General features: G+C 47.4%; 4 protein-coding genes across 7 annotated transcripts in view; 2 read left to right on the top strand and 2 right to left on the bottom strand.

Moving 5' to 3' along the window:
• The window catches only part of LOC143002207 (myosin phosphatase Rho interacting protein), a 203,029-nt gene that overhangs the window by 26,956 nt on the left and 153,572 nt on the right, over nucleotides 1-22,501 (bottom strand). The window lies entirely within an intron of this gene.
• On the bottom strand, nucleotides 1,773-9,663 carry sbk1 (SH3 domain binding kinase 1). Its single transcript, XM_076152197.1, has 4 exons — nucleotides 9,626-9,663; nucleotides 3,930-4,189; nucleotides 2,954-3,156; nucleotides 1,773-2,597 (listed from the first exon to the last, which is right to left on the bottom strand). The coding sequence occupies exons 1-4, from the start codon at nucleotides 9,661-9,663 to the stop codon at nucleotides 1,773-1,775; spliced, it is 1,326 nt and encodes a 441-aa protein (XP_076008312.1).
• LOC143001704 (retinol dehydrogenase 13-like) lies at nucleotides 14,622-16,722 on the top strand. Its single transcript, XM_076151435.1, has 7 exons — nucleotides 14,622-14,805; nucleotides 15,055-15,173; nucleotides 15,302-15,457; nucleotides 15,535-15,639; nucleotides 15,772-15,984; nucleotides 16,100-16,201; nucleotides 16,315-16,722. The coding sequence occupies exons 1-7, from the start codon at nucleotides 14,741-14,743 to the stop codon at nucleotides 16,569-16,571; spliced, it is 1,017 nt and encodes a 338-aa protein (XP_076007550.1). The 5' UTR covers nucleotides 14,622-14,740; the 3' UTR covers nucleotides 16,572-16,722.
• On the top strand, nucleotides 17,950-21,948 carry decr2 (2,4-dienoyl CoA reductase 2, peroxisomal). 4 transcript variants are annotated; one of them, XR_012963776.1, is made up of 10 exons: nucleotides 17,950-18,145; nucleotides 18,624-18,725; nucleotides 18,819-18,887; nucleotides 19,302-19,353; nucleotides 19,439-19,574; nucleotides 19,985-20,109; nucleotides 20,510-20,603; nucleotides 20,690-20,794; nucleotides 21,206-21,487; nucleotides 21,649-21,948. XR_012963776.1 is itself a non-coding variant. In XM_076152303.1 (10 exons), the coding sequence occupies exons 2-9, from the start codon at nucleotides 18,625-18,627 to the stop codon at nucleotides 21,424-21,426; spliced, it is 903 nt and encodes a 300-aa protein (XP_076008418.1). In that variant the 5' UTR covers nucleotides 17,950-18,145; nucleotide 18,624; the 3' UTR covers nucleotides 21,427-21,461; nucleotides 21,649-21,948. The 4 variants fall into 4 exon arrangements, 3 of the variants coding, with proteins under 3 accessions (XP_076008418.1, XP_076008417.1, XP_076008416.1); XM_076152303.1 differs by having other exon boundaries at nucleotides 21,206-21,461; XM_076152302.1 differs by having other exon boundaries at nucleotides 17,950-18,207; nucleotides 21,206-21,394.

The following is a 22,501-nucleotide window of genomic DNA, read 5'->3' as shown; positions in this document are numbered from 1 at the left end:
TGGGGATGTAAAGGAAGCGGCACGCTCGCGCACACACACACACACACACACACACACACGCACGCCCGGCTGTGTAATTCAAAGCGAAGGCAGTGACGGTAACGAGTGCGCCGGGCTTTGTAGACGCGTCCGTTATCAGCTGTAACTCAGAGGAAGCCAAAGTCAGGGTCAATCTGAGGTCATCCACGCAGACGATAGATGATGAATATAGACCGATTTCCATGGAAACTCAGAGAGGAGTTAAAGGTGGAAAGCAGCGATGTATTGAGCTCCGAGCAGCAGGGGGCGGTGTGCTCACCACTCTCACATCTCAAATATCGGATTTGCCTCGGTGATGAATTTGTCAGGTAGAATATCGACGGTCGCAGAAGCAGCACACCAGGGGTCGTTTCAAAATTCACCTCGGCTCCACTGATTGATTGATCGATCCGAGGGGGGACAGTGAATGCAGCGCGAATCGATTACAGGGGAAGCACTCGCGATCGCTTTTGACGAAATGGGCGTGGCAGCCCCAAAGAGGGGAGGAGTCTTTGTTGTTGTTGTTGTTGTACCAAATTGAGCATCAAACATGGGGGGGGGGGGCAAGACAACAGAAAGAGGAGCTGCTACCATGTTACACGTTATGATCAAGCGTCTCATGGTGTTATACTGTACATGTTGTCATAGTGTGTTGCTACATACAATGCATTTAACCCCCGAAGAGACTGTAAAACCCTTAAACGCCCCCTTCCCCCCCCATTTTGTAGAAAATTAGTACAGCTACATCGATGAGCTACCTGATGTTACTCCTGGACATATCAAAGGTATTTACAATATAGAATAGTGGTTGATTTACTGCTTGGATTTCTCTCCCATTTGAAAAGAAAAATCTTGTGCTTTAGCCTTCTGAAACACACACACACACACACACACACACACACACACACACTAGGTAGAAAACAGACGTTAAAAAGACACCAGTTCTCTCTTTTGTTCGGGATCTCATCGGAAAATCCTTGGAAATGAATGTAAAAGGTGCCATTAGGTGGGGGTGGGGGTGTGTGTGTGTGTTCCAGTTACGTTCGGTCAGAAATGGCGAGCCAGGAAGTCAGCTTGGACCCTCATCAGAGTGCGCTGGAATGTCCTGAGGTGATGCGTCTCAGTCTAGACACCTGCGAGACAAACGAGAGAGCCTCGCACACAAACTGCTACATTAAGGATTTCTGCACGCTTCTTCTTTGTCTCCTCTGCCGTTTTACGACTCACTTTCTATTACGATGGAAGCTGACAGGAAGTCTGAGAGTACCGCCGTGTCAGCAGTTCACCCTCGGGTCGCCCCGGCCTACGACTCATCTCGCCAGGGTCCCCTTGGGGAGAGTCGTGAAAACGCCGGAGAGGCTGAGTGATGAGCAGGAAAAGAGAGGAGGAGTTTTTATAGACTAGATCTAATAATAGATTCATTAGCACCACCACAGTGTATGGGCGAAGAAACACCAACGTCTAATGGCAGAGAGAAGCAACATCAGACTCTCAGCAGTGTCTGGGCAGTCTTTGGTCACAAATCAGAGCCTCAGAGGCGTGTGTGTCAGTGTGTCAGTGATACGCTGTCTGAATGAGGACCATTGATTGATGGCATCCATTTCCAGAGCTTGGAATGCAATCCTGAGCTTCTCTTTCATGGTTAAAGTACCTCACCCTTTTCACTCCCCTCTCTGCGGCAGTCATTAACACCCCTTCACAGCCTGTTATTGCTGTGAAAAGCCATCGAGACTCCTCCGCCAACGCCGGTGCCATCACACACAGATCTCGATGGCGGTGGCCATTACCATCTGGCTTTTGTTCTTGTCTCGTCCCGGAGATTGGTGCTGCCCAGACTCCTCTCTGGGAGATAAGGGGTCGGACAGGACGCTGCGCTTGAGCGGAGCCGGGCGCAAGCAAGCCGTCCCCGGGGACGAGGACGGCTCCGTGTGTCTGTGGGACGAGCGCGATGAAGAGGAGGTGGAAGATGTACAAGTGCCGGTGCACACTCCCGAGCTTGACCTCTCGCCTCTCTTGGCTCGGCACGACGCTCGCCGCCGCAGCTCGCTCACCAGCTCGTACTTGACAAAGCAGAAGACGTCCTTGACTCCGCAGCGTTTTTCCGGCTCGGCGGCGAGCAACCTCTGAAACATCCTCAAGGCGTCGTCAGTGAAGCGGCGCCACTGAGACGGGTACGTACCCACGGGGCATCCCGCTTTCTGCCAGCGCCGGAACTCCTCATAGAAGGCGTCAGCCGGGAGCGCGGCCTCCCATGGGAAATTCCCTGTCAGCATGCAGAAGACTAATACGCCGAACGCCCACACGTCCAGACTGGTGCTCACCAGGAAACCCTCTGCACGGCTCGCGCGACACACTTCTGGCGCCGTGTAGGGGATGGTGCCGCTCACCCGCTTCACCCGGCAGCCCACGCGTCGGGTCATGCCAAAGTCGGCCAGCTTGATGCGGCGGCACTCTCGGTCGAAGAGAAGGACGTTCTCGGGCTTGACGTCCCGATGCACCAGGCTCTTACTGTGCATGAAGTCCAGGGCCAAGCCCAGCTGCTGCATGCAGCGCTTCACCATCTCCTCTGGCAGACCCACCTGAGGGGGAGGAGAGACTTTGATTAATGTGGAGGAAGAGAGAAAGATGAAGAGGTGAGACAAACGAGGAAGCATCACACTCTGCAGGTCCCAGCAAGGGTTAAAAATACATAAAAAGACCCAAAGACAAAAGAGACTGGTTTCAAAGTTCCACCGCGGCCGCTTTAATGAGTCTTTGGGAGAACCTTGAAGTCAGACACTCCCAGCACATCAACTGGAACATCAGAGGAGCAAAGTGAGAGCTCGGGAAAAAGAACCAGGGCGAAGACAAAGCTCAGGCACAACCCCGGGAGAGCTCGTTAGGGCCGCGTCGGAGCCACGACTGCCATTGGAGGAGAGAGTTTGGGTGTCATTACCTGTGGGGGGATGATGTCGAAGAGGTCGCCGGCGGGGGCATACTCCTGTCCAAACACATAGCTGTCCTCCGTCTCAAACAGCACATCCAGGACTTTGATGATGAAAGGGCTGCAGCTAAGTGAGCCCGTTAGACTGAACTCCCTCAGGAAGCTCTTCAGCTTCGTCTTGTTCTTGGTAACAAACTTCAGCGCCATCTTGGTGCCTACAGGGAAGCGGAACAAGCACACAGAGCGCTGCTGCGTTACTGTATCACCATAGCGACGTTCTGAAGGCAGCAGCAGTTATTTAAGTATCCGTATCGCTCCGAGTATTATCTAAAAGCAGCTGAAGACGCCACATATCCACCTACCCCAGCGTGTCTTTAACACAGCTGCGGGAGTAAATATGTACGTCTGGACGGATCTGGCCGCCACTCCCTCACACACACACACACACGCACATGCACACAACCAGCTGTTTGTGACCACAGCTGCAGAAATAGAAGCTCTTGCACAGCACTTTTTATTCTCCAGATCCCTCTCACCTTGCACTGCTTCACAGCTCTTAGTCACAGCCCAGCTTTTAAACATAAAGGACCAAAGATTAAACAGATCCATGCAGATCTCATTACGCTTCTCCTGCAGCACAAAGGAGACGACGCAACATCCATATCTGCCAGGTTATGTAAGTTATTGACAATATTTCACTGTTTCACATTCAAATTGAGGGTAAACATCAACATTCAAAATGGTGGAAAGAAAAGGGCGTGGTCAGCATGAATCAGCCTGAGTGAAAACACAGAGCAGGTCCTGAGCCAAACCCTTAACAAGCTGACAAATTTGATCCAAATCGTGCTACAACCGCCCCACTTATCCCTGTGAGAGACACACACACACGCCCACACACACACGCTCAGCTGCTAAACGTGCTTTTAAACTATTATTCATCGGCTGGTCAGCGGCCTGAGGGGAACACGACGGTGATGCTGCCTCTCACCCTGCGTCCGGTGCGCCACCAGATCCACCTTCCCGTAGGTTCCCTTGCCCAGCTCGCGGATGTGCTCGTATTGTTTGGCCACATCCGCCGCCGACATGGAGGTGATGGCCAGGGACTGCATGTCCTCCACGGGCACGCCGCCGCAGTAGCCCATCTTGGTGGTGGGGGAGCCGCTGCTGCCTCCTCCGCCGCCGCCGCTTCCCACCCGGCCCGGCCCAGATGGAGAAAGAGACAGGCTCGCCTTGACGCTGTGGGACAGACTGTGGAGGAAAGAGACAAGAACGTGTGTTTAGGAGCACAGATGGACGCTTGTTTGTTCGCTCACGTGTCCGCATGTTGCTGCTGTGTGCCCAATGAGAGTTCTAAATCAAGCCGGGTACAGACGTTCATTTCCATACAATCGATGAGGGGAAGGCATCGACAGGGGGGAAGTGCTTTCAGTAAATGTATTGGATTTCCTGCTGTCCCTGTAGATCACTTTGGCCTGTGTGTTCAGATGTGCCTTGCTTCAGACAGCACTTACTGGCAGACTGCTATGGGGAAATCAATACATCAGGTAGATCGCCCAACAAATGGAAAGGAGCCGACAGGTCCAAGGTGTATACATGCCGGGAGGACAGATCACGTGGCGTTTACCATTAATATGCATTTCTGATTAAACACACACACATACACACACATGTACGCTGGGTCAAACTGCTGAAACTGAAAAGCTGCGACTGAACAGTTATACAGCTATTGCTGATTTGGCTGAAATAGGTCACGCTGCCCCCCCGAAGGATGGAAAAGAGCTGTTTGAGGTGAAAGCTAAGTCACACACACTGAGCATACTGACTAAGCCTGTTAGATTAAACTGTACAATAGAATCACACTATTCTGTAAACTGCATCAAATCAAACGTGGGATACACTCATGGAAGGGAGGTGACGCTGTGATGACACACACACACACACACACACACACACACACACACACACACACACACACACACACACACACACACACACACACAAACAATCAAACTCATGGCCTCCCTCCATCCTGCCCTTAGTGTTCCGGTGCATCAGCTTAACGCCGCATGAATAGTTGATGAAAACGCAGGCGCATGAAGTTTTGTCCAGGCATTATGAATGTTTTAACCGCAGGAAAAAGGTGTTGAGGTTCCTCCGCTTTCTTGTGGGAAGAGTGTGATAAATATAGCTATTAGACAGCAGAAGCTAAAATAGGACTCAACCGTTTGCAGCCTGGTGTTCTTGGCTCATCACTCTTTGTTGGGAGAGAAAAAAACCAAAAACAACGCAACAACTCTGCAAATAGAAGATCCTGTGTATCTGTGCAGATCACACTCTCTTTTAGACTGTATCACAAGCATGGAGACGCTTATATAAGAGCGTTTGGGGGCTTTTTTTTCTCTGCAGCCTCCTCCTGCTGAGCGTGCCCACTGCATATAGCCTGGAGCGAGTCAACACAAATGTTGATCATTATCCAGACCGGTTTGTGGTCCAGGTTTGGTGATTAAACATTTAAACACGAGAGACAGACTGGAAGCACATTTCCTCCAAACGCCCACCCGCCACGGCCCCTCAGCCGCCATCAGTCAGAGCCGAGCGAGAGCGAGAGAGCGTTTGTTTACTGGCACTCTCGCAAATCAGCTCCACGGGCAGAATGTGCAGCGCCCCAGCATGGATCTTAATCACATTACTCAGCTCCCACAAAGACAAAAGCCCACCCCGCCACCTCGCAAATGAAGCTTTGCAGCCGCTCCCTCAGCAGAATAGGATTAAGGTAGAGAAACGTGACGATGGTGAGGATGATGACGGCGCTCGGCTCTCCGCAGCTCACACACGATGAATAAATGTGAACCAGAAGCTGCGGTAGTGTGGCGCCTACGAGGTGTGTGGATGAAGTTACCGTACGGGAGGGTGTGTGTGTGTGTGTGTGTGTGGTGTATCAGTCCCACAGTGACACTATCAAAGGCCCTTTGTGCTTCTATCTCTCAGAGGGAGCAGCTGTGAGCCTCCGCAGGACTCCACATTCATGCTCAGTCTCAGAGTCCTCCACTGCTCCTCTCAGCCGACGAGGTAAAAATTAGAATTTAGCCTGAGACGCATCCTAATGTCTCTGGGTTGAAGTGTCTCAGAGGTTTTTAAAACAGATCCCTTGGCATCTCGCTTTGTTTGGCTGTCACAAGCCGTAGCCCCTAAACTGCGTGTGGTTGAGTATGAAGTAAAGCTGATGTCTTAATGTTTGATAAGTAAGGAGATGAGGGTTATGATGCTGTCAATCACGCAGCATTAATCTGCATTTAAGCCGCTCGTTCCTCAAATGCAGATTGACAGCGCTGCTCCAATCAGCCGTTACTCAAGAGTGCACTGACAACATAAATGCTCCAGGCCGTTCCGGGAAAAAAGGCAGAGTCTCGTCTTTTCCAGGCAAACCTGCTGTACCGACTCCACGTGCGCCAACGTGAGATTAAACCGCAGACGCCGGCCGACCTTTTCTCCCGTACGCTCTCGGCTGGAGACGGGAACAGAGATGAACCCTGTGATGCTGCGGGCAAACGTCCCACAGGTCACAGACTGTCTCTTTGCCGCCCCAGGCTTTGCTCTCTCTCGGGCTGTGTTCTCTCTCTCTCTCTCTCTCTCTCTCTCTCTCGCTCCACGTGCCGTCACCGTCATGTTCCTCGCCTCGGAAATCTCTCCATTCTGCATTTTGTTTGGTATTCACAGAGCTCTCTCAGTTTCACCTTCCCTCTGTATTCTCCAGGATCATTCTCCTGTCTGTGTGTTCTCATCCGTAATAAGACATGAGGGAAATGAAACAGAGGAAGATCCGGTGAACAAACCTCACGTGTGGTAGAAACAGTGATAAGGAGGCACTAGACTGTGTAATACGATTGATTACTTTGTCAAGCTGAGATTTGAGTGCGAATGCAGATTCACGCACGGAGGAGCCGGGAGTTTGAGCGCTACGCTGAAACACTTTCAAGGTTTTTCCCGAGCACCATTAAGCGTCAGACTCAGAAGCTTTTACTCACAGCTTTTTGCTCATTTTAGTGCTGAAGAGGTTCAAACCTTCTTTCCTACTCTACTCCGGCCCTGGAAATGTAAACACGGGGCTAATGAAAGAGATAAATGGATGGGCGAGTCTGGCTCAGGTCTGTACCTCCACTAGTAATGGACGAGTTGCTTCGCTCAGGGCAGAAGAGTGATTACTGCTGAAGATTGATCTCCTGTGTCCAATTTACTGTCAAAAGACCCAAACGTGCCTTGCCTCTGGGTCAAAGTCAGGAGAATGGCTGGAATATAATGCGTCTGAAGTGGTTCATCTCAAAAACAACCTCCTGCACGTGCACACACACACACACACACACAGACACACTCACAGGCAGGAGGCTTTAGTGCGTCTGCGTCCTCTCTCTCCCCTTGATGTCACTCTCTGTATGGACTACAAACAAATCATTGTGCTTCCAAACACTCAATCATTCCCTCAAAAGCAAAATGGGCTTTCATCATGATGGACAGCGGCAGGCAGGGCAGTCAGTTACCCACTCGGGCATGAAACACCTAAATCATCTGCCTTCTGATGCTGCAGACGACGGAGCCGCTGAGTTAGTGGGCTTAAACCTCACGTTTCGCCGTGATAGATGAACGGGCAGATCAGGCCACGGACTCACTTTGACAAATCGTCCTCTCTCATCTGTGCCTGTACGCCGTGCCTGGTTGCACACATAGAGTCGCCCCCCGCTGGGACTGTGGGCCCCTGACTTTCCTTGCATGTACTCTCCTTCCCATCATCCCTCCCTCTCTCTCTCTCTCTCTCCCTCTCTCTCACCGTGTCACACACACTTGGGAGCTCCTGAAAGGTCCAGGTGGACAGGCTGTCAGCCACCGACCTCCTGCTGCGACGCTCCAAGATACAGGGGGAGGACAAGCCAAGGTTATGAGATAAGCAGAGGTGAAGAGGGAGGCTCATCACTCTTTAACATGTAGAATAAACTGTTTAAAAAAGCCAGCATCATCACTACCAGTCCCATTGCTATCTATTATTATGGTAGTTTGTGATTACGGATAATTACTGCAGAGCAACAGAGCGCAAATGCCAATCATAATCATCATCATCATCGGCCTCATTGTAATTGTGTCCTGCAGAATCATTCAGCAGTGAAATATCACTGCAATAAGCTAGAGAGGGAACATAATGTACCTTCCCCCCACTCTATCACAATCCAATAGCCTCCAGTTCTAATAGGGAAGCTTCATGTGATGGAGAGAGAGAGAGAGAGAGAGAGAGAGAGAGAGAGAGAGAGAGAGGATTGGGGAAATCCAGTGGGACAGAACTAATGCATCCCTCCCTCACTCGCTACGGGGGGATGCGCGTCCCTTTGATGTGATGGGGTAATGTGAGACTGGTTAAAAAGGGGGTCTGGGGAGGAGGGGGGGGGGGGAGTGACATCACCCCAAATAAGGACATTAAAGACCATTTTGCCTTCCGCTGTAACACAAACTAGCCACATATCAGCATTTATAATCATCAAAGGTCCATCCAGCCATTCCCAGCATACACTTGGTGTTAATTGACGCCTCATTCACCCAAACCTCTCTCTCTCTCTCTCTCCCTCTCCCTCTCCCTCTCTCTCATTAACCCATTTACCCAGGCCACTATGTTTACCTGCTACCAGAGTTTCCCGTACCTACAGTTTGCATGCAGCAGTAAATCTATTGCACTTGTCTCTTCTGCTATCACAGCACGTCGCACGCTACAGGTAAAGCAGCTCTGATTGTATTTGTTTTACTCTCTTTTTGAATGAACTAATCCTTTAAAGAGAGCACAGCGCCGTGGCTGCAAAGGTCACAGCCATTACTGCGCGTTCTTGTCCACCAATTAAATGTTTGTGACAAATCCGTGTGTGTTCAGAATCCATTACCGGCCTCCAGGATTTGCCCGCTGCTTTTACAGGGTTTGCTCAATCAAATCAGACGCTCATTTAAATGCATTAGACAGCATTAGTGATGAGATATCACCTGTCCGCCCTGGACGAATTCTAACAAAAGCCATTAAAAGTGAAGTGCCCTGGATAGCCTCTGCATCCATCAGTGAAGAGGGGAATCACAAAAGCACGATCAGAGATGACAAATGTGAGCAGACATCCTTGTTTCTGCGGCTAAAGGGACAAATGGAGTGGCAGCTCGTCCGTCCACATGGTAAACAAAGCTGCATCCCAGAGACAAACTGATTGATCTGAGGCAAATAAGAATGAGGTTTACACTGGGAGAGGGCCAAAGTTCACACGCCATGACATCATGACTCCATTCCTGTTACAGCTTCATAGTGCTGCAGAATTCATTTGAACTGATTGATTCATTATCTACTTCATTTTACATTTTTAACAACATTAAAAAAAAAAAAAAAATCACACTGAAAATAAACACATTTTTAATTTTCATGTTACCATCCTACACACACTTTTATCATCTGTTTCCAGGGAGCAATGTTTTCATTCTCTTTCCCAATCTTGTTTACTTCATTAATGAATCACAATAACACGCAGCTGGAATCAGACTCACTCAGGTGAAACACATGTATTTGTTGTAAATATGTGTGTGTATGTACTTTGACCCCCATCATGTCTGTCTGTCTGTCCGTGTGGCCCAGATGGAGGCACCTTAGGGTGCTGCTGGGTGTTAGTGGCTCACCTGCTGGCGACCTGTCTCTCCCCTCCATGGTCCTGCATCCGCTCGGCGGGCAGAGCTGCTGCGCTCTGCGGGCGGTCGGTGGAAGGATGTCCGCTCCCGGTTCAAATAGAAGCGGGTTCCTCCTGAATGAAGGAACCGATCGATCGATTATAGGTTCAGAAGAAACAAGTCCGCTCCCTTAAAGATCGAAATCCCTCTTTGCTCAGATGTTTCCTTGTTTCAGACGTGATGAAGCTCAGATGAGGTCCGTCGTTGTGTTGTGTTGTGTTGTGTTGTGCTGTGCTGTGTTGTGTTGTGCTGTGTTGTGTTGTGTTCGCTGCCGCCCACGATGCTTCTTCTTGTTTCTGGAGACGTTCTGTACTTTGTGACTTTGTTTGGAGGCGGATTCAATCAAAGCATCGGAATCATCTGATGCAGTGTGAAGGCAGGCTGGGATCCCACCATCATCTCAGCCTGGCGGGCAGCGAGGAGAGGCTGCGTGTTTATCTTTCCGCTCCTTCACTGGTCCGCATGACCCACTTCAGCTGCACTCACACACACTCCCTCTCTCTCTCACACACACACACACACACGCGGGGAGGCAAACCCATTCATTCACAGCCAGCACCAGCACAGCACCGCTCCCCTGCAGCCTGCATGGACACACACACGTCTCCGGCTCCTCCACGCTCAGCTGTGGGTGTCATAGTGAGAGTGTGTTGGGACCCTGCGCTTTGGGAGGGGTGTGTGTGTGTAGGGGGGAGGGGGGTCTGAGATGTTGCCCCTGTGTTGGTCCTACCAGTCAGCTCCTTCATTGTTCACCGTCTCCACCTTCTGGCAAACTAATAAACTCACGTGTCCCGGGTCCTAGCGCCTGCCTCACAGTACCTCATTTTTCCATCCGACAGCAGAGGTGTGATTGGTCAGTCGGTGTCACGTGATACTGAAATTTATTGGCTTAAAACTTAACATTCTTGTGTTTTGACTGTAAGGGTTTGCAGTTTGGGACTCATGATGTAAATGTATGAGATTTTGGTCTTACAGGGCAGAGATTGGCCAATTACATCATTTTTGTCGAATTTAACAAAAAAATAACTTGAAATGTCATACTTTTAAATGAGCTGTTGTATGAATATGGCTGTAGAGTTGTGATGCTGCATTTGAGTGTTAATGTAGATTTGGGAACAATAATTGTGCAATGGAAGAGCCGATGAAGTCGTATTAACACAACTCCATTTGATCAAATTGAATAATGCTACCTTCTAATGAGCCCCTGAATGCAGCATTAGTTCAAGTTTCATAACCCTTACCCTAAAGATGTATAGAGATTTACTTAGAGATTTCTTCACTCCTGGGATGAAGCTGACATAATTCTGCAGCCTCTTCCTCATTTCCTCATTTCCTTCTTATCAGAATACGAGTTGGAGAAAAAAAATTGAATGTTTCGCTCCCAGCCATCCTCTTGCTCATTTCCTTCATGAGCTTTTACTTTTGATTCATATTTTTAAAGGAACAAGCTGCTGCTCTCTTGCATAATTCAACAGCTTATGGACACTTCCCACTGTGACTTTGCCAACTGTCCTTATTAGGTAACAGCAAGGCGAGACTTTCATTTCATTTCCAGCCCCTGTTGCCGTACATGTTTAACAGCAGGCGGCCAGCCAGATACGCCTGCCAACCAGAACAGATTGAGAGGGATGCGCAGACTTAACAAGGATGACTTAAGTGCATCAAGGGCAGTCACAGGGGGTGAAGAGATTGAAACATTTCTCAAGGCAAACACACACATAAGTTGTTTTTCTATTGCCTTTCATCCCCTCTGCCCTGAATCCGCCTCATGACTCACATGTCCGTCCTTCCATAAATATACCAAAGAGCGTGAACTGAAATCTGCAGACTCCTATTTCAATTTCTTCTCTATTGGTTTTTCTTTGCTGCAGTTGAGGAAGGGTTATTTGGGTGTTCTGAGTGTTTCAATTGCCGTCATTTTCCTCCCGGCTGAGATTTCTATTCAGGAGTCGAAGTTGAGGCTGAGACTCGGGGACTCAGGCTATGTGGAGAGTGAAAGAGAAGCCATTTGGAGCGCTGCAGGATGAGGCCAGGACGGATGAAGAATGGTTTGACCCGCGGGTTGTTTCAGCCGGGTTGAGGAGATGGACAGATATTGATGTGCGTCTTCAGCATCTTTTCGAGGCGTTTAGACGTCTCGCGCGGCGGGGATTAGACTCTGGGGGTGCGGCGTGAGACGGTTCCATGGGGTTTTCATGTCTTAAATCATAGTAAAGGTCAAGCACCGTGGGCTGACAGCAGAGTGCACAAGGGTCAAACTCACCGGGGGGGGCCACCTTTGAGCAGGGAACAAACAGTAGGGCACTCTCTCTCTCTCTCTCTCTCTCTCTCTGCCTCTCCCCTCCTCTTCCTCTCCTTCTTTTTTGTTTTTTTCTAACCAAACTCTTGTCCTAGTTTTCACTTTTTTGTGTGTCACCTCAACTTCTCCACCTCTTGTTGCAGGGGGGGTGGCCTTGTTTTTTCCTCTGTTCTCAAATCCATCTTAATCCTGAGGAAAGTGATACTTTTGTGTCCTGTCCTATAAACTGGTGTGTCATTGTCGGGTGTCATCAGAGCGTGAGCCAGTGCCTCAAGCTAGGGAGGACACCTAACATCTCTCACAGCTAAAGCTTATTGTAGATTTCATGTTTTCATTTATACTCACTTTTATCTCACTGTTCTGGTTTGGAATAGAATCAACACAGCAGCTGTTATATTCTCTGTGTTTCAAACCCCCAAACTCTGTTATGTCCTGCAGGTTCAGGTGGGTCATAAATACTGTATAATAGTGCAGAGGGAGCAGGGCCGGCCCTGGGTGATTTGGAGCCCCGGGCGAAAGTGTAGATTGGATACAATACAAATCTAGATTTCTTGTAAACTCTGGTGGTCAGTAACATTATTCACACATAACACAAACAGTGTGCAAAAAAGAAAGTCCCTTAACTAACAAAATAACTTTACCATAACAACAAATACTTAAAACTGTACACGCCTGGACTTCCTTGCAGCAAAGGCATCAATAGTCGCATCAAACGACAGCTGCCTGGACACTTCTTGTTTAATACTTAAAAGTGCAAGTCCATTTAGGCGCTCTTGAGACATTGTGGACCTTAAATAGTTTTTATGAGCTTAAGCTTGGAGAAGCTTCTCTCAGCTAAGCAAAGCATTGGCATTATGATAAAGTAAGTAGTAAAGTAGTAAATAAACTGTTCATATTAAATGCACCATGCATGCACTTACATTCTTCAGTAGGTGAAGAAGACACTGGAGGATTGTCTGCTGCAGCTTCTGCAGGTGCCTGTTGTGGCTGCAGATACTTTCTCAGTGCATCTATACAAAAAAGAAGGTTTACATATATTTATATACGCCACACCAGCCCACAATTCTATTCTTGCATAAATTAATGTGGTTATGTGACACTTAGGATTTATGCAAATGTATTTGTAGGTATCTGAAGTGAGAACTTATTTTAAAATCATAGTTTGTAGCTTCGCCCCGCTCTGTTGCATAGTAGCTTCATGGATGTAGTGGGGGAGTCAACAAGTTACAAGCAGGCTGAGAAGCTAACGCTATTTTCATGTTAAATTGTTATTTAAGACAATGACGGACATACCTCTGAAACCTCTGGTTACAGAGGGGTTACAGGGGGGACGATATTTAACCCGGAACCAGTTTTGCGCGGGCGCCGGGAACGTCCGTTGCCGGCTAAAATCACAGACATCACGTTTATGCTTTTAGGCATGTATCAGAACACACCTGGGTTTAGCTCTGAGTATGGAGTGAAGTTGTGCATCATAAAGTCATCTTATTGTAGTTGTAGACGCACAATGCAGCCAGACCGCTACCCCTCCCCCCACCTTTCACTGTAAACAGCGGGTCAGGTTCAGGGCGACAGGTCATGATCTCACACTCACAGATTCAGACCAGAAGTCAAAATAATTATTAACATATTCATTTAAATGTACTTTATGTGTATTGCAGTTTGGCGCCCTGCCCACTAGATGGCGCCCCGGGCGACCGACCGGTTCGCCATGCCCAGGGCCGGGCCTGCGAGGGAGGAACAGGAGCAGCAGGATCATTTGTGAATCCACTTGAAAATCCCCCTTCGTCATTCTTTGTCATCTCATGATTTACTGTTTGGTCAAGGATCACAAATCATTTAAATGTTTACAACAATACAGGGCTGAGAGTCAGAATGAGAACAGAAGAGTTATTTATCTTGTGTGGGAAAAATGTGGACTAACATATAACCAAAGAAAATGAGGTTAGTGTTGAATTCTAAATCGGAGCGTCTGGTATTCCGATCACACCCCTCAGACCTCCAGGCAGCGTTCCAGCCCCTCAGCACAGCTCATGCTCAGATTTCCCGTTGAAAGATTTCTCCCGTCCACTCAGACAACATAAGTAATCTTCAAATTATTCCAAAAAAGTGCTTCACTTACTGAAACTGATCTACAAACTCTAATTCCTTTTTGCAAACACCCTCTTCCATGTCAATCCTGACTCATATTTTATTTAGTTTTGTGAGATCCTTCCATCTCATAACGCTGCAGAGGAAGAATTCAAATGCCTTTTTGAACATCTCTTTGGTGTCAGTATGACATTTTCACTCCTTTCTAGAATGGGTAGATTAAATATGAATGAAGTATACCACTTATAAATCAAAATACTGACAAATGCGGTGGAATTAAATTTATTTATATGTATTATTTATGGATGCATCTTTATAGATTCATTATATAATAATAAAGAATGTATAAGATATATTTATTTGTAATCATCATAATCATAATAATCATAATAATCTTAATAATCTTAATCATCTTAATAATCATAATAATCATAATAATCATAATAACAATAAGACTGGGTTTGATCAGTTTATTTTTTCAATTTTAGTTGTGGGACTACATTTCCCATAATGCAGCCCTGCAACCACTCGGCTTGGTTGGCTTGGACGTGTTGATGACGCGATAAACATGCGCGTGTAACCTTGTGCGCACTGACAGTAATCAAATCAGATGGAATTCTGTGTAAAAAGGGAAACCTTTCGATTATATATTTGACCGACGGTATAAATTAGTAGTTATGAGTAAATATATCCTTCCGGTTTCTGTTTTTGGGACCGTGTTTGGATGCGCGGTGTTACTGAAGTGAGTAAACATTCTGTCAATTCAGATTTCACTGTGGAAAAGTGTTTCTTGTACTAAAAATGTGTAATAATAGAAGGTATAATGTCAAAGTAATAGGGTGTTAGTGTATATGATATATTAATAAGGGACAATACATTAGAAAAACGGCAATGGAGTTGAATTAATCCCTCTCTGAATGTAAACAAATTTGGAGGTGAAGATGTTAAACGTAAACACACCAAACGTCTTGTTGTGTCTCTCCTAATGCAGGAATCATGTAACTGGAGGCTCCTGTCCCAGTAAGGCTTCCATTCATGGGAAGACTGTGGTAGTAACAGGAGCCAACACGGGCATCGGTAAAGAGACGGCCCAGCAGCTGGCAAAGAGAGGTGAGGCAGAGAAAACATGAAGAATGATGAAGAGTAACGTCCATGTTATCATTTTAATGGACCTGAAGTGCTTTAAAGGCTGTTTGGGTCCCGGTGTGTAATTTCTTTTGCCTTTCCGACATCAATAGGAGGGCGAATCATCATGGGATGTCGAGACATGGAGAAGTGTGAGGCGGCGGCGAAGGAGATCCGAGGGAACACCCTGAACCCTCACGTGTACGCCTGTCACCTGGACCTGGCCTCTGTGAAATCCATCCGGCAGTTTGCAGAGAGGATCAAAGCAGGTGACAGACGTGACCCGACGCTGAGTTCAATCAGAGATATGAAGCAGGGGGCCAGACTTGTGTTTACTGCTTTATAGAGGAGCAGCGTGTGGACGTCCTCATCAACAACGCAGGAGTCATGAGGTGTCCAGCAGGGAAGACGGAGGATGGGTTTGACATGCAGTTTGGAGTTAACCACTTGGGTATGTACGATGTTTGACTGCATGATACTCAAAAATGGTTTTATTTTAAAAGAACGGAAGGAACACACGCTCTCTCTCTCTGTCTCTCGCTCGCCCGCCGCCTCACTGTCGGACGTCTCGCTCTCCCTCCAGGCCACTTCTTGTTGACGAATCTCCTGCTGGATAAGTTGAAAGAGTCCGCCCCCAGCCGAGTGATCAACCTGGCGTCTCTCGCCCACATTGTTGGGAAGATCGACTTCAGCGACCTCAACTGGGAGAAGAAGAAGTTTGATACCAAGCAGGCGTACTGTCAGAGCAAGCTTGCCAATGTTCTGTTCACCAGAGAACTGGCCAAGAGATTGGAAGGCGAGTGGAGTGGCTGCTGCGTACGTGGGCATGTGTGGGAGGAAGGCCGATGTTCTTTGTAACTGGGCATTGGGTAGCTCATTTAAATATGTGTGTGTCTGTGTGTGTGTTACAGGCACAGGAGTTACAGTGAATGCTGTGCACCCAGGCGTCGTTGCCACGGAGCTGGGCCGGCACACCGGGCTGCACCAGTCCTTCTTCTCCAGCACGGTGCTGAGTGAGTGTCCTGCTCCGTCTCATTTAAGGAAATCCATAAACACACTCAGGTTCCTCTTCTTTCACGCACACACAGTAATTATTGATGATACCGTCTCCCTCACCGCCCTGCAGGTCCTTTCTTTTCCCTCCTGGTGAAGGGCCCGGAGCTGGGAGCCCAGCCCAGCGTCTACCTGGCCGTGGCAGAGGAGCTGGAGGAGGCGACGGGAGGCTACTACGACGTGATGACAGAGAAGGAGCCGGCCCCCCAGGCTCTGGAGGAGGAGACGGCTCGGAGGCTGTGGGAGGTCAGCAGCAAACTGGTGGGACTGGAGGAGGAGAAGGAGGGCGAGGAGGAGCGGGGGCAAGGCTCAGCTGTCAGCGAGGAGTGATGGACCTTTTACAGACGCTTACAATGGAGTGTGTGTGAGTCTGTGTGTTGCCTTATGATCCTGCATCAGGACTTTGACACAAACTGCTGTGCTGTGTGTACAGTGCAAAGAGGGGGGGGGGGGTGGATTCATCATGTACAACAAATAAAATATTACATTTCCATTTTATTTCCTAGGTTATTCTTCTTCTCTGGGTCAAACCTTGTTGCCATCACGACAGCAGTATCATGTAATGGGATGCATTTAAAGATGTAGGGATTCATTTATTCATGCAACCCACATTCAGACCAGAGTCAGGGTCAGAGGAGAGACTGCAGCCTTAAAATAAGAAGTCCACAGCGCCATCTGCCTGTCACATGATGAACAGCAGCAGACGGGTCTGACATGCTGGGTGGCACTGAAGTAAAGAAGCTGATTCGGAGGAAAATGCTTAAAATGTGGGAAACAAATCCCTCCCTGGTTCAACCATCTGTGGTATGAAGTCCTTTGCTGCATTTGTGACCGTGCCCGTTCTCATTTGCCTCTTCTTCTCCTCTGTTGTCCTCTCGCTTACTTGTGTTTTTATAATCTTATCACGTTTCAGTGGAGAGCACTTGTGTTGGATTTCTGTTGTTTCCCCAAATGGAAACTCTCTCCGGCCCGTCTGCAGACCTGAGTGCTGAGGAGAAACGCCCTCCCAAAAGTATTCAAGGGATCCATTACATGTTTTTCTTCTCAAATGGTTCAATAAGTGCTCCTCTGCCTGCTAATGCACACCGATCCTCATCGATAGAGGGTCTCTGTTCCTCTGATTGTTTAACCCAGGGTTTGTTTACCACCCGGGACCCTCTGGTGCCACAGGATAGGAGGATTCACCACAATCATTGGGTTTCCTTCTCTGCACAACAAGAACATGCATCTTCGACCCTACGCTCCCTCGATGACACAGATCTGACGTGTATCAATTAATATGGATGTCGTGACCTGACCTGTCTGTCTCTGTTAAGATTTGACAGTAATTATAAGGCTGTGTATCTGTGTGAAGCAAAGGTGTTACACTGTCTGTGTGTGCAACTGGAACAACAAAATGTTGCCTCATAGTGAGAACGTGCTGAGTTCAAATCCCATGCTGGGGTCTGTAGTTTGACTTTGAATCTATAGTTTGACGACCTTCATGACTTCGTAATGCAGTTTATATTTCATTGTATTACATTTAGGAATGTGGAATATAGCTATTAGAATTAATTCTATCATCTATTAATCCTAAACAGACCAAACAAAACACATTTCCACAGTAAACTACCTTAATAAACAAGTCTGCCAGTGATCAGCTGTAGAACTTAACCAGTTGATGTTTGTGCTCTTGAACGCAACCCGGACTAGACTACATTTCCCACAGTGCACCGCGGCAGGATGGCGAAAACCCGATGTGTCCAAGGTACAAACTGTTTCTCTCCCCCTGCCTGGCAGACGCGTAAAAGTTCAGTCAACGTGAAAGCTGTTCGGCAGAGTTTGGATCTGTGAGTTTGGTGCGAAGCTGCAGAAGAAGAGCTGAACTGTTTCCACTTTCAGCCATAAGAGCGCCAACGCAGCAGGTAAACAACAGGACGAGAGAGCAGCTAACATCTGAAACTGCTCACAGGAAAGAGGATCAAAGGTCACGATCAACTCGATCATCACATTAGATACCATCAATCTATGTTTTATTCATTTGATCTAAACTCCTTCCCTCTTTGTGGTAATATCAGATTGTCAGCTTTGCTACTTGGTATTTAGTTATACATTATACATTTGGTTGTACACAGAAGCTGTTATTGATTGACCTTAAGACGTATCACAGCAACAGAATAGCACTAATGATGGCTGCGATCCATTTAGCCACAATACCAGAACACTTGCTCAGCTAAATGGGATCCAGCCATTGTTAGTGTTAATAGTAGTCAGTAGAATTCACTATGTCAGAGGATATGTGGTCAGAAGTGTGACCTCACCATACCAACACTGAGCTGCAAGGGGATGAGGGGGAAACTCTCTACAAGCTTAACATCTGAGGGAAACGTTGCTCTTCATCAGCATGGCCGAATCCCAGAGACGCAGAGAGTCGCCACCCGAAGACGTAGATACAGAGGACTGCCTGTCTTCATACACACACATCTACAGTCCAGATTTATTAAAGTAAGCGCACGCACACACACACCTGCCATCAGATTATATTGCTTTTCTCTTGATTGCTTTGGAGGTTTGATAATGAAATGCTTCTTCTTTCAGGGATCAGGTTGCTTTCATCACAGGGGGTGGATCTGGCATCGGCCTCCGTATAGCTGAGATCTTCATGAGGTGAGAACGCCCTGCTTGATTCTCTCTAACAGGCCGAGCACAGGACTTCGGGATACAGATCACCCCGCTGTACTTTAAACCTTCTCCTTGTCTTATCTCACAATCAAGGCAGTATGACTTTGAAGCAACAAAGTTGAAGGATTTCAGGCATTTCTCTCACGTATTCATGCTGATTTTGATGAACTCTGTGTCTGAACAGGAGAGAGTTACGAATACTTGTGCAAAGATAAACAAGATACACACACAATGAGAGTCTTTCAGCCTGTCAGTGTAGCTTTTGTGACTCTAGGTTGTTTGTGTAGTCGTGTTCTTTCTTCTGTAATCATTCCCTTCTATCTGTCTCAGCTATACAGTCAGCACACAGCATGTTTATGTTCTTTACACAATGCAGAAGCTTTCACATTTCTCTTCCAGGCACGGCTGTGACACTGTGATTGCGAGCAGGAACTTGGAAAAGCTCCGAGAGGTTATTTCCTTCATATATCTTTCTCCACAATAACTGCATTTCAATCTCCCAGCCTCACATAACCCGATTGTTTGCGTCCCCTCAGGCGGCCGCGAAGCTGTCCGCCGCGTCGGGACGCCGCTGTCTCCCTTTGTGTATCGACGTGAGGCAGCCTGAAACCATCGCCGCTGCCGTGGAGGAGACGCTGAAGGAGCTGGGCCGCGTCGACATCCTTATTAACAGTACGCCTGCTCTGATAGATTGTGCTTTCTGCAGTTTGGTGGGCGACGATTCGTGCTTTCTCAGTCACTCCCCCACCCCCACGCCAGCTGCCATTACGCAATCAATCCACCACTATAATAAGCGCCGATATATTTGAATGTTTCTGTAAGGTGTGTATGTAAATATAATTGGAACAAAGGTGACGTCTGGATGGTTTAGCTTAATCATCAACTATTCTGAAGATACATCTATCTATACAACCTTCACACCACTAACCATTACATCACTGCTTTTATCAAATGCTGCCCTTTTCAAAGCCATGTGCATTTTGATGATTGTTATGTGTAACAGGTCGTGACAGCAAACATAATTCATTCCTTCTTATCAAGGTAAACATGAGTGTTAACCTAATGTGTATCTGTGTTAATAGATGCTGCTGGAAACTTCCTCTGCCCCGCCTCCTCCCTCTCCTTCAACGCCTTCAAAACAGTCATGGAGATCGACACCATGGGAACGTTCAACACCAGCAAGGTCGTTTATGACAAATGGTTCAAGGTACATCCATGCCGTCATCCGCTCACATCTCCTTTGCACTTGACGTAATACTTTGCACGGCTAAGTTAGAATCGATGAGAAAGATGTTTACAGCTTCGTACTACAAAAGCCACCATTGTATATATATATAGAGGTTCTTAATGCGACCAGATGTCTTTATATGCTGAGAGATAAAGAGCGGCGGTGCGGTTAAAGACAACTCAGGGACAAAGCCTGTCAAGCGGTCAGAGCAAATAATGAAGCATCAGGATTGCCGTGTTTTGGATGGTGATGTATTGCCTCTGTGTTAGAAGCTTCTAGTTGATATTCTGCTATAAAAAGCTCCAATAAATCCCTTTGGTCATGAAGGGTGATGGGCCAGAATACTGATTTGAGCTGATTCATGAATTTGTGTGGGCAGGATCACGGCGGCAACATTGTGAACATCTCTGCAACGCTGGGTTACAGGGGTCAGGGCCTGCAGGTCCATGCTGGCTCTGCTAAGGCTGCAAATGGTAGGAGCTAAGCTTAACCTGTGTGTGATCTGAGGATGAGGAAAGCCAGAATCTTCTCCTTTTGACGAGCTGCGTTTTGTCCGCAGACGCCATGACCAAACACCTGGCGGTAGAGTGGGGGTCCAGCGGTGTGAGGGTTAATACTGTGGCCCCGGGTCCCATCTCTGGCACAGAAGGCTTCCGCAGACTGGGTAAATGATTTAACCACAGTGAGACGTTTAACTTCTAGTACTTTACTTTAAGGAATGATGTTATCTGTTATTCAACCATTTTATTTATAATCCTATTATCCAGAAACCGATCTGTTGGGGCTGAATGATGAATAATACATAAAGTTGATCAAAACTCAAGGTGTCTGAAATGCTCTTAGAATATTTCCGTGCTCCAGCGTTTACCTAATTACAATTCCATCCATTTGCATTAATTAGATTGACACTTTAACACGCTCTCTCCTCTTCAAATGCACTTAATATAATAAATTATATTTTTATGGAGCAGAAAGAGAATTTCAATCAGTACTCCATCCCCACTTTGACACATCATAAAGAGAAATCCACTCTAGCAGTTAAATACTAAACGCCAGCTCTGGGTTTTCCTCTCAGGTGGTCCTAGAGGGGAAGCAGCCGGCGCTTTCCAGTCCATTCCTCTGCAGCGAGCGGGCAACAAGACGGAGATGGCTCACAGTGTTCTGTTCCTGGCCAGCCGGGCCTCCTCCTATGTGACCGGAGCCGTCCTGGTGGCCGATGGCGGCGCGTGGCTGACCTCGGCCAACGACGTCTCCATGCTGTTGGGTATAGCCTCCTCTAAATCTGCTAAACTCTGAACAAAGGCCCTCCTGTCCTTCTCCTCCTGACCCAGGTGTGTAGGAGGAGGTGCAGCTTGAGGTCTGTATGGCAGGGAGGGGCGAGTGTGAGTGATGTGTGTAATAATGTCGGTGTTGTGCAGGGTGATATGAGTTATTGATCATCCTGAGTTAGACTTAAATAAGTGTGCAGAAGTCATATTGCTCCTTACTAAACCCCTGATCTCTCTTATTTACTTTCAGGTTATTGGTCGTCTGAAAAGAGAACAGACAAGTAAATGTGCCGTCTGTAGCCTTTCATCGTGCTCTGTCACCCAGTGTTACCTCCACGATGGAATGCTTGGTGCCTGGATGAGTTAAACACTATCACACTGTATGGAAGGTAGATCGAATGAAAAGAGATTGATTCCATGTTTGATGATGTCAGGGATTTTCACCTCACAGTTCTGTTAATTATCCAGAAATTTCAACTACAGTGAATTAAACATTTCATAATTTTATTTCTGAACCTTTTTATGAATAAAAGTTTTGTAATTACAGTCAGCATGACAAAGTTCTTGCATTATTTGCCTTGTTTATTATCTTTCTATGTGCAGACACCTGCTTCTTGGGGATGTTATGCACCATCACAGACGGCAGGGGGCGTCAAAACACTTCCAAACACTCGGTATACATTTGTTTGGATCTCGAATAACAATAAACCTCATATTTCCACGAGTTCTCCAACAATGTGAAACAAGATATGAGCTTTGTCAACTGGTGGAGGTAGAATTGCTTGTTTACAAAGAAATAATCCCACAGTTGGCGGATTAATTCAAGGCGCTGGCCAACATTCCCTTTGCTGAAGTGCCCTTGAGCAAAAACCCCTGATCTTTGCCAGCTGTAACGTTGCTGACCCTGAGCCTCAGCTGTGTTTCAGGGGGATGAAACTGAACCCGTGCTCACAGGTACCAGGGAAACATCATTGCCTGTCACTCAGCCTGATATGAATGTAGGTGAGCGTCCATTTATATATGAATGAGATTTAATACACAAGTATCGATCACAGCTGCCAAATCGCGGCTATAACGAGCCTCGGATACTGCGGGTTATTTTC

The sequence above is a fragment of the Genypterus blacodes genome, unplaced genomic scaffold (assembly GCF_046128005.1).
Source record: "Genypterus blacodes isolate CSIRO-AG114 ecotype Tasmania unplaced genomic scaffold, CSIRO-AGI_Gbla_v1 ptg000055l_1, whole genome shotgun sequence".
Lineage (NCBI taxonomy): Eukaryota > Metazoa > Chordata > Actinopteri > Ophidiiformes > Ophidiidae > Genypterus > Genypterus blacodes.
The sequence above is the reverse complement of the archived record's forward strand: the minus strand, read 5'-3'. Positions and strand labels throughout refer to the sequence as shown.